The sequence below is a fragment of the Sipha flava genome, unplaced genomic scaffold (genome assembly GCF_003268045.1).
Source record: "Sipha flava isolate LNK unplaced genomic scaffold, YSA_version1 101_pilon_pilon, whole genome shotgun sequence".
Lineage (NCBI taxonomy): Eukaryota > Metazoa > Arthropoda > Insecta > Hemiptera > Aphididae > Sipha > Sipha flava.
This window is the reverse complement of record NW_020271715.1, coordinates 1,981,895-1,994,841: the sequence shown is the minus strand read 5'-3', so window position 1 is coordinate 1,994,841 and position 12,947 is coordinate 1,981,895. Positions and strand designations below refer to the sequence as shown.

At 30.5% G+C, this 12,947-nt stretch overlaps 1 protein-coding gene across 3 annotated transcripts in view; it reads right to left on the bottom strand.

Annotated features, from left to right (window-relative positions):
• The window catches only part of LOC112680308 (neuropeptide Y receptor type 2-like), a 217,761-nt gene that overhangs the window by 43,911 nt on the left and 160,903 nt on the right, over nucleotides 1-12,947 (bottom strand). For all 3 annotated transcript variants that reach the window (XM_025550380.1, XM_025550371.1, XM_025550363.1), the window contains one exon: nucleotides 9,928-10,345. In XM_025550380.1, coding sequence (XP_025406165.1) covers nucleotides 9,928-10,345 — 418 coding nt within the window. The remainder of the gene's footprint in view (nucleotides 1-9,927; nucleotides 10,346-12,947) is intronic.

The following is a 12,947-nucleotide window of genomic DNA, read 5'->3' as shown; positions in this document are numbered from 1 at the left end:
TATATATATATATATATATATATATATATATATATATATATATATATTTAACTTAACCTAATTACACATATTGCTTACACGCTAAATTGTAAATTTGCAATGCCCTCATATTTTATATTATAATTATCATCTAGTGTGGTATATTTTCGTAAACTAATGACAGTGTGAAAATAATACATGCTAATTTGAACTTAGAATAAAAAATGTTAATTTACATTTATCTTTTTATACACTAAAATGTTATGATAAGCTATTTTTCTATTGTAATATGAATACACGTTTATTTTAGTTATTTTAGTATTTCTAAATTGCCTAATACTACACCTATAATAATACATTATCGTGGTACGAATCGACATTATGTCTAACATCAAACATTCACCATATTAAAACTGAATCCCATTGCTGGAGCTATACTATTCCGTCACCAGTGATTTATCGTTAAAAAATGATATTTGCAGGTTTAAAAAAAGGTGTCAGTAAGTTAAAAAAACGTTGCGAACAATTGCAAAAATTACATATATAGATCATACTATTAACAGTTACTATACGGTGAAGATGAATATAACTAATTAGTCTGTATAGATTGACATATTTGAATAAATTGCTGTCTTCATTCTCGTTTTAATGCTAGTGCTTAAACACAGTAACGAGATAATATAATATATTGTATACATTATAAATACCAGAGATGCCAAACCTACGGCACGTTAACCAAATTTTAATGACACACGCAGAAAATAAAAATTATTAAAAATTGTACACAAAAAAAATGTATATTATTTGTAAAATGTTGGTGATAAGAAATTCAAAGAATCAAATTATATATATTTTAAAAATGATAATATTCCGTATGCTTTTATATTTTTCGCGTCAACTTATGTTTATGAAAGCCATAATTTAATTAATTTAATTTAATTAAATCGAAGAAAAGAAATGGTTTCACTAATGAAACGATTGCTTGTATTTCACTAAGAATGACTAAAATTCTATAAAAATAACGTAATAAATCTGTAATTTTATTTTTATTTTTAGAAAACATAATTTTCTTTGGGCACGCAAAAAATTTTCAAAACCTTAATTGGAAAAATTTGGCACTTGCACCAAGAAAAGTTCACCACCACTGATATTCGAGAATGTTATTAATATAATATTTTATAAAGAACTGTTTAAAGTATAAAATATTATGTCGCTAAGAGTTTCACGATAATTAATTAAATGTGGAAAGTAATTTAGTGTTAACGTTTGTGTAAATATTAATAATTGTACACTGTTTTATGTTATTTATGATAATGGTGCGAAATCTTTCTTTGCTGGAATTAGAGTTCTTTATTTGGGTAGTAATAAAATTGTTCATCAATCGGAAAAGAGTAGGTGGGAATACTCCTATTGTTTTTAAATGTTCATCTTACTTATATCAGATAAGAACAGTTTGAGTCTCAGAATATGATAATTAACTTTTCTCGTTTGTGCATTTAATTATTACTTTTTACTAAAATAACAAGGACAATTGAAATTGTGAAGTCTACTTTAATTAATGAATTTTTATTTCTATATAACTGTACCGTAAATTAGACTTGAGAAAAATGTCAGGCAACAATGTACTTTTAATTAATTATTAAATACATTCAATTTAAACTAATATAATTATTTGCTTTTTAATTTATGGCGATGTGTTATTTCGTCACATTGTTAGCACTGCAGAAGATATAGTTTATTACAACATACATTTGTATCAATAAGAATAAAAAAAAACGTTATTAAAAAATATATGAGGTATCTAAAAAATGATCTAAAATAATTTTTTTCACGGTAAGTTTTTTTTTTATATAATAACCTGTTAGTGAATTTAATATAAAATATTTGAAAACTTTTATGAGTTAAAAAAAAAAAAAAAGATACTGCCATTAAAAATCAAATCTGATACATAAAACAAAAACCTTTTACCGTTATTTTTACATTAAACTGAATAAGAAGCAGATTACGTTTTAAAGGCTCGTATATTTTTCTTTCGGCTCAGAATTTTTCAGTGCATCAAAATTCAGATACATTTTAGCGAATTGTCGTTTTAGTACACGTATTTTTCTTCTTCTTATATTTAATTTATTTTATATTATATAGTATTATACAACTTAGTACGTTTATGAAATTATATGTATTTAATTTTACGGGCATGTCGAATATAGTGGAGCAATTAGAGTTTAAATTTAGAAGGTGCTAAATTATGAACCCACATCCCAAACATTAGATATAACCTTTATTTATATTATACTAGATAGATAATTAAATAGTTTATTTATTTTGTAATTACTTTATTCAAGATACCATTGTAAGAAAAAACTTTATTTTTGTCTAATGGTATTTTATTATACCTAAATTGAAATTTAAAGTGTCAAACTTAACTTCATATTGAAATTAGTAAATTTGTTTAATATTTAATTTGCAACAATGTCATTAACTATAGATATTTTTAATTTACAATGACATAAGACATGAGGTTGCATTAATTTCAGTTTGGATGGTTAAGCACCCCTTAGAACTCCTGTGAATGCGCCACTGGCCAAATTATTTATTCGAACAGTAAAATATAGTTGATACATCGAGTTAGTATAGTTTTTGAATGTTTGAAACAGCAAAAATCTTTATCAAATGAAATCGAATGATTTTCCGACTTCAAACATTACAGACCCGTATCATATTTAATGTATACACGAACTAAATAAATATACGTAGTAAATAGTTGAAAAATGTATCACAAACCAGTTATACACATATAACATATATAGCACACCATAATATAATATTTTTACAGTGTTGCGCATGAACAGTGAATGCTAGAAGATCTGTACAGAATGAAACTCCTCAATTTTTAATAACGTGACAGGCTGTTTTGAAAATTGTTACATAGAAAATGTTCGCACATTAAATATAATTGTCGTATTTGAGTTTTATTTTATTTGATAGAACGATTATAATATACATGTTTGTAAGCTATTCAAGCGTTTTGGTAGATCTTGATTAATATTTTAGACCTGCGAGTACTTCATATCTGTTGTTTCTATAGTATTACCTTAAAATTAAGAATGTGTTTGACCGTTGAATATTAAATAAATAAATAACAGTAAACTAGAGATATGTTCGTAACGTAATAATTCTACTGCATAGTTTTAATTGCGTTGCATAACTTATACGTCATATGGGATTGATTTGATTTGATTAACAAACAAGTCGATAGGTGTACCACATCGCACTGTCAAGTCATATCCGCAATTAGTCCGAATCTACAATGTTATCGTTTATATTGCGTCATCACTACGAAATTATACGATTCAGGATTTTGCGGATTCGCACTAAGCATACATACGCGCAATTAAACATCGTAAGACGTTGGCATCGTGTTAACGAAATGACGACAAAGACGTTTTAATGAATCCGACAGTAATAGCGTTTAAGTGATATAAGTATTAAGTTTTCGAAAAAACGACCAGGGGCGACGGTGGGAGGCGTAGTAATAAAGTTTTATCGAAACATCACGGATGCCTTAACTTTTTCACAGCCTAATAAATTCTATGGTTTATTGCTCGGCACCGTTAAACGTAGTAAAAATGAATCGAAAAATGGTCCTAATAAACTCGATGTTATTTGAAACCCGTTTACAATAAACCGTGACAGTTCCGATGATCTAAAAATATCTGTAGAATGCAATATTATATTTAAGTTGACCACGCAATACATCTTATATGTAACCAAGTGAACTTGAGGTAGCTTTTGACTGTTTATCAATATTCGACTAACGCGAATACGAACAAACAGTATTATAATTATAAGATCTGTCTGAAAGTTGTGTATGGGCTATACTCCAACGTGTTGTCATTTTTTTCCGTGTCAAGCACTAAATGTCGGTAGAAAACAAATAAGTATTACTTGAAACTATTACATCATTACAATTACAACGTTCAATATCATATAGCTAATTAAGTATTGGATTTTTAACGTCCTACTTGTTTTATTGTTCACTAATCGGATGTGTTTACAAAAACGAAAAAGGTTTCTTACATTACACATCGTCATTGTGGTATGTATTGAACGAAAGTAGAATCGTATTATCATCGTACCACACGTCTACACAATATAATATGTAAAGTGTATAACCGATCATTACATACTTATATAAGTTTTTATAGTAACTTAAAGTTTTAACGTTGGCCTGTTATGAATTATTTTTCTTCCTAATATATTTGCACACCAATCGACGGTAAAATATTAAACACGCGGTCGAAGAATATAATATTGAATGATCAACATAGTATCGTTCTGTAAGAGCAAGTAACGGTTTATTCGAGTCTTAAATTAAATACACTGGACAGCAAGCTATTCGTATATCAAGTGAAGTTTGTACACGCAGAACCGTTCTGATTTATTTGGCTGCCTGTGTAATAAAAACTAATTTGCTGGCCCTACCCCGAAATTTCATATTTGAGCGCTGTCCAGAGTTTTGATTAACTTCAGAAATATTTTTAAAATTATATTTAGTTAATGTAAAAAACATGTTTTGTATGTTTATGTTTACAATAAATTTACTATCGTACAAGTAATGACTGTGATAACTGAGATTTGATTTATAAAGCCGTCCAAAATGTTCGCCCTCCCTTGCACACCTGGTTACACAGCCCCGGGTATACGAAGCATATTAGCAGCTAGCACAAAAAGGTTTAATACACGGTACAGCGAGTGACTGTCGCAAACAATTCAAATGATAAATACACTGGTAACATTGGAGGAGGGGTTGATATATGTACGTTTCATGATTATATTACACGGCTCTATCCAGTATATTCAATCTAATGTTTGAGTGACATATCGGTATAACGACAACGGCGATCGACTCCCAAAGTATCGTTTTTTCATTCACGAATTCATTAAGTTATATTTAAACATACGTGATCGTAGGTATTTCAAAAAAATTCTCGCATACGCCTGCGTTGTATCTTTCGCTGTCCGCAAGTTCGCGCAACATAATTTCAGTTCATACGTTTTTGGAAAAATATTTACATTTTTTAAGGACGCACGGTGAATAAATCTCGTGGCCTCCTGTCAAAAAAGGTTGGAGAAAGCACGTGTCCACAGCAATCATCATGCTCATTTATATGTACCGTGTAGTGTATGTCTACACGCGGACCCGGTAAACTCGCAGATAGGTATGCGTTTTTGCACATTATACGCTCGCTGAAGCCGCTTATGCACGCGCGCAAACGACTCCGGACTACTACGTGAACGCAATTCCCAACGAAACCATGTAACGAAGCTTCTTGTAATAAAGGTAGCAGCAGCACACATTCGTTTGAAATTGAAATAACATCGTACCATCCATAGGGAATACACGAGTCCGACGTCTGTGTATACATATCAATAAGCTATACACAAAATAAACGCGTAGAGTTTTAAGTTTTAGTTCGATTAATTAAGGTTTTTGCCACACAACTTTAGATCGATAATAAAAATCAATCGAAAAAATTATCAACTCTGAAACTTTGGACGTTCTATGAGAAACACATTCCTAGAAGGGGGTAGAATACCTGCGTAAATCACTAATTATACGTATAGAAACGCGATTATATCCTGTAACCTAGTGAATGAGTTACCATAATATGGGAGCGTAAAGAGATGTGTTTAGTTACATTCGACGTTTGAGAGCACACGCAACATAACGATGTAATATCGATGATGATCGATCGATACTTCTGGATGTCTAATTTTGTTTGCACAGACTATATACGTCATTTGTTGTGTATATTACACTCAGTACGAAGTCTTGTATGTAATGTGTAGAATTAAACGTTTTTAATTTTCTTATATTTACACCACAGTGAAATTTAGCTAAATAGTGGTAGGTGGATGAGAACATTACAATTGGAACACAATGTAGTAATTAAAAGATACTATACAATTGTTTATTGTCTATAAAATGCAACTAATCTTTTTAGTTTTCCCTTTTCTACTAGTAAAAAATTACAAGTCACAGTAAATTTATATGTAACGATGTTCAACTTACGTACAATTATTGTAAAAATTCTTTTTATTTATCTATTGCCCAGTGAGCCGATGTTTAATAGAACTCTAGTTTTAGTTTATAATTTCCCATCCTTTTATGCATAGAAATTAATCAAGCTCGTATTTTAGTTGAACACTGTATCAAAGCCGTCATTGAAAATGTTGACAAGGGGGTACATCATACATAGTATATATGCTAATTGCTAAATAATACTTAAATTATTTAAGTTAAATACGAAGGAATATTTTTTCTAATTGTTTAACATTACATAGTTATTTTAGTTTTTTTCGTCGGCTTCAAAATAATGCGGACTATTAGAAAATTCTATAATAATAATATTAGCCTATATCTTTTATTTTTAAATTATGTATTTTTTTTTTTAAAACCAGAGGATATAAGTGCACTCCCTAATGGCGCACATGCACTTTATATATAAATATTTATTTTTAAATTTTTATTTACCAGTCGGAATCGAGTTTATTATTGTTTTCGATTTCTCTCTCTCTCACTCTCACTCACTCTCTCTCTCTCTCTTCTCTCTCTCTCTCTCTCTCTCTCTCTATTTTCTCTTTCGTAAGGATTAGTTTTTTTCCTTTGTCGGATAATTTAAGAGCTCCGGATTTATGTATCATCTCTTTATTATTTATTTTATTTTTTTACCTTCTTTATGCAGGCTTAGCAATAATTCACGGCCCATAGTCAGTAAGTTGCTCTTACCTGCGTTTATATCACGATGATAAATTGTTACTTTTTACGAGATTAATATTATGATGAATTATTGCTCCCTTTGTAAGTATTATTTTATGGCCTTAATATTACGCGCGTAGTCTTGTTCTGTGAAATAGTATTCTTTTACCGACAACGTGTACATATAGTTGACGGTTTAATTTGGCAAAAACAATTCATTCAAGAACGATTCCATATACAGCGGGTGAATTTGTTGATATTAAAACGTCGATTTATTTGTAAAGTCATTACTAAATGTTGATTAAATTAAATATAATTTTTTTTGTTACGAAAATAAATAATTTATACCAGCAGTTCTCAAACTTTTTTTTTCGCGTACCACTTGAATATATTATCAGTAATGTACCACTAATAATAGAACCATATAAACTTTACATAATAAAATACATTTATTTTAAACATAAAGGCAGTAAAATACTACAATAAAATTACTATTTATTTATTAATAAAAATGTATTTGTGTTTTTAAATTAATATAAGAGTTAAATATCAAATTTTTAATTTCCGTTCTATCACGGCCTTCCGCGTATTACCTTATAGTCTTTCGCGTACCACTAGTGGTACGCATACCACAGTTTGAGAACCGTTGATCTATACTATAGATACAATAAGATTATGGTTTGTATGTAATACATAATGGCTTTAACATTAACAACTTATAGTACTCCTTTTGACTTCATATTAATAAATTAATATTTATATGCGTTTATTTCTTTGTTTTGATAATTTATTAAATAAGAAGATCATCTTTAAATCATGGTTTTTTTTTAAATGACAAGGGGGGTTATCTAGAAGTGTAGTGTAGGAGAGAATGTTTATAAGTATATTTGGGTGATTATGTAATCTTTTGTAAAAAAGTTTGTAACGGATTATGGTGGTTTGTTTCACTGTTTAAATGTGGAGATCATTATGCAGTGTTTCATTGGAAATTTATGGTGATAGGAGGAGAATTGAGAATACGACGTAAAGTATCGGATTGAAGGATTTGTATTTTATTACTATTAGAAGTTTTTGTGGAGCCCAGGGTTAAATTCTGTATAACCACATTGGTTTAACAAAAAAATTGTATATTACGAGTTTTTAGTGAATGTTAGTTTTATTTTCTTATACATTAGTGAGTATAGAACTCTGAAATCAAACATTAAAAGCAAATTACCGACAAAATAATGTACCAGTAACTGTTTGTGGTTTACACATGATAAAAGTATATGGCTGCCAAGAAATATGAAAAAGCATCGTAAGAAATAAATGTTTCCTTGTAGTCGCATCACAAGAAGAAAAAAGTTATCAATGCATATATATTTTTTTAAATAAATAAAATCGTCCTGTAAATGTATGAATAAGTATGTTATATAGTAACAAGAGAAGACATGTAATATTTAAACAGCAATTTGATTTAAGGCTTTTGTGTTGTAAATTGTATTATCAGTTCTATGCTGTAGGGAGAATACGCTTTAGAGCTTCTGGATACGAAATAAAATCAACTAAATGCAAAATGCGTGAGAATATAACCGTAAGAACGTAAAAATAAAATATCGCGTAATCTACCAGCAACATACAGTCAAAAGTGAGTAGGTATAACAAAATAAAACACAAGACATGAATATTTTTGAATGCAAATAATAAACTTTTTATTCTCCGGTTGGTATGATTACATATTATGTAGCTTCTGTTTATATATGCATTTATTCTGGTTTCGTAAAAATAGTGAGTCGGTAAACGTCGCGATACAACATTAAAATAAAATCTAATTATGAAATCGTCGGATGGAGTTTTTTCGGTTTATTTGTCGTGTCTTCAAAAGTAATAACGAGTTTGTTGCGATTTAGAGAGCAAGAACAAAAATGTAACAACGTACATTTTTTACGTTCAAAAACGGTATAGTACGTTCTGCTGTAACTCTTGTAAATGTGTATGTGTTTGTATATGAGTGCGTATACGAGAAGGTTTTTATAAATGCCAATGTCCACTTGACTTTTGCAAACTTATATGAATATCTACTAGATTGTAGTAACTAGGGGCGACGTTTTCGGTGGTATTATGTAAAAATGTATATTCACTAATAGACTCGTAGAACATGTATATATCGGTGCCACATCGAGTTGGATTTACGTTGATTTGGGTTAAAAAGAAAAGTGTTTGTTTTATTGTTATTATTTGCTTTTCTAGTACTCATTAATATTCTCTACAATACCGTTTATAAATCTAATGTATGCGTCTAAATGTTTTTTTTTGGTTTGATACATACTGTACAACATAATAATATTTTATAATATGTATAGTGAATCGTTTGTGATGGCAGAAGAAAAATAACGCTACCGATATTCGTTGCGTTGGTAATGTATCTCCTACACGTGAATTCGTGAACATTTATAGTATAATGTAATGCCAGTGCGTGGCATTAAAAACAAGATTTTTACGAAATGAGTATTTGCATTTACAGATACTCGGTATTCCAACTTTAGATATTCGTTCAACCATAATCAAATGGATATTGTTATTAATCTAATTATTTATTTTTTTTTTTAGTGGACCGTTTTTATTAGAAAAAAAATGTTTACATTACATTATATATGTAATCGTATGCTTTTTATTATATTGTAACTTACTAAAACGTGTGCAACAATTATTATAATCGTTTACGTTTTACAGGAAAATAAAAATAAAATATGATCATTTTTAAAAATGTCTTGTTCGTATACCGTTATGTTCGATCAATAAAAAATACATTACATGCTATTTAGAAGATGTTCTAAGTCAAAAACTCGATTCCGGAAAATACGACTCGATGTGTTTTCGATTTTACATCCTTGAACCATGCACAGATTGTTGAAAAACATTAAAATTTCATCTTAAATCGTATAAGAACGTTATGTATTGTCGGGATTTGACGGAAAAACGAAAACTCCTATCGCATTACCGTAAGTTGAATAGAAATCAAAAACGGACATAGCATTTACAGCTTACGAACACACTTGTTATAAAATTATTATTATATTGTTATCAATTTCTTAGCAGTACGCGTTCACACACTTTATTTTTTGTTTTACAACTGTAAACTGTTTCTAATCTTACACTAAATGTTACATTAGGCGTGCAAATCATGTACATGAAAAACTTTTACTCACCACGAGATCGAGTCCGGTGCAATCGGTGGTAGCGGTGGTCCGGCCGGACGGTATTACTACGGATGTGGGCAACAGGGTTTCCTGGCACGTGTCGTTGCCGTTGCACGTTCTCTCGGACCGATAGCCGCCCACACGCCCCCGTCGACCCTGGCCCGAGTCCGCACCGACGCCACCGTACGCCGAACCGTTGCGCCAGCACGGTAGCACCTGTTTGAACTCTTTCCGGAAATTCTCGTTTAGCCAAGCGTATAGAAACGGGTTGTAGCACGTGGAGCTCATGGCCACCGCATGTGCCGAAAAGAAGAACAGATAGTAGTGCTTCCATGTGGCCGTCTGAAGGTAGAAATCGTTTAGCAGGTTGATAGCGGTCAGCGGTAACCAGGACACGCCGAAGATCGTTACCATAGCGATCAACATCCTGGTGGTAATAAAAAGGATTTGGTTAAAAGAATTATTTTATATAAAAATAAAACACGAAAAAACAACTATATGATATAATATTATAAATCATAAGAGTCAAGATTTTATTGACTTTGTATGTACCTGTCGATGAATTTTCAATTTGAAAACGATCGTAATTTACAAACATAATAATATTCCGAGTTAAGCATTTATTTATATATTAATTTACGAGCATTAACCATTTAATAATTTGTATTTTATTATTTATTGTTTTATTAAAATATTACTTTAAGAAGATACTAAATGGTATCATAATAATATTAAGATAATATCAAACAATGATATGACAAAAATTGATATTTGTTATTTTGGATTCAGTGAAGTATGGATATAGGTAATTAAAGAATTAAAAATTGAAGAAATTTGTTATTTTCGGTATTGATAAAAGGGAAATTAATGGGGTAATAAGAATGTATATTTGTACAACAAATTGAGATAAATATTTGAAATAGGTTCGGTTTTCAGATTATTTGAGTTGCTTATAGTTGCTTTTGCGTGAGCCTTTGCACTAAGTTTTTCTTTGCATTGGTTGTTTACGGAAGAGGGCTCAGTTATAGCTGACAAGACATTTGAAGGTACTATTGATGATGGAAGTGGCGCAATTTTAGAGTGATCTTTCTAATTTTTTTTTTTAGGAAAGATAGCCTATATAATTCGTAGAATATGCAACAGAATATAACGCGCACTTTGCATGTAGTTCAGATGATTTGATGCAGTCGTCGGTGAGATGTTTGTTGCTGCATTTGACACATTTTGACGGTGAATAACAGTAGGAGTATATGTAAATCTATAGCTGATATGGTTTGTGGTGAGTGACGGGAGGGTTGCGGTTATTCGGCCACTATTCGGAGTTTAGGAGAGAGGTTATTTGGTGAATACTCTGATTGAATTTATTTAGATCAAGGACAATAGCGAAAATTGGAATAGCTTCTTTGTTTACACTTTAGTGGACATATGTTAACACATTATGGCGGAGAAGCTCAAATCCCGGAGGGCCGTAACAATATTCTCTGCGGAAATAGTACGATGTAGATGGCGGACGAACATTCTGGTTGGACGATCATGGATGACACGTATGGGCTGTTAAATCAAAGTCATTGTCATTGCAATAATCAATGATTTTATAATTATCAACAAGATAATGAGTTTTAATAATTAGGAAGATACCCTTGGTAGTAACTGTACTCATAGGTGAGATTATGATGGGAGGAACAACAGAAAACCTTGGAAAGTTCGTTATCCACGAGGAGAGAAGAAAAAACGGTTTGGTAACATAAATGTTTTGCATTTCTTTAAATGTGTATCGGGGTTATTTGAATAGGAAAACGCTAAATTCCGCTTAGGTGAATCATACTAGAGACAGGACGGATGAACCCGTGTATCGGTCTACGAGTGGTATACGAGTAATTAAATAATAATAATATCAACAGTAATTTTATGCACGGCGTGACAATTTTTCCATCTGCAATCATGAAACTTGAAAAGTTAAACCGTTTTGAATGAAATTAATATTTTGTATAATATTTCACGAAATAACAGGAACAATATTTGAAATTGATACTTGCTTCACATTTATTTTGGTTTAAATGAATACAGTACGAATCGGATTTCATTTAATTTGGTATGGCTTATTTTATCTTTTATCGAAAAATAATTACCTTTTTTGACAATCATAGACAGTGCCCTAACTAAGCATTTAGCCACCCTGTGTCAACTCATAAAAATGCCGCCTTTATACAAATTACAGTTGTTCATATTAAAAAAGTAGAAAATTCACATATATTAGATAAATATTCAAGTCTCATCATCGTTATACGATTCAATAGTAAAGTGGAAAACGCATCGGAATGGGAATGATTTATAAATAGTCGTGTGGAGTATGTTTGTACCACGAGTGAAGAAATAACGAATGCGACGGATTATTACGAAAATATACCTATGCAAATGAAAAATTTGAAATATGTAAGTACTTTAGTCTTACATGACACGTTTAACGGTTTGCTTGTGGTATACGTATTGAAAGTTGCAATGAGTGTGTATTTCCTAAAGCATTTCGATTCTCAATGTTATTATTATATCGTTAAACTGTTACCGTGTATTATTTTATTAGCATACTCAGTCCAACTAATGATTGACAAATTTTAGACCAGGATGTTCCTCGGCTATATATATATATATATATATATATATATATATATATATATATATATATTTATATGTGTACTAGCAAATCTGACTTACAGTTGTAGTTCTAATTTGTATACTCAACATCAATTGTTCATTCGATACGTATTATTATTATGATGTTTGCCCTCTCATTACAGGTACATTATAACAGGTAAACCGTACGTGATGAAGCAATAGAATCTTGTAAAGATAAAAACGAAAAAATCAATACGAACGTATCTGTTTTAATACAATAAAGAAATATTCAACCTGCGTAAAGGATAACGATATGTGAGCGTGTTTGTTAATAAAGGAATAATTATAATTATTGATATTCTATGCGTAGTGTCTCCGTACATAGCATGTAACCACTACGGGAAATGTTTACGATT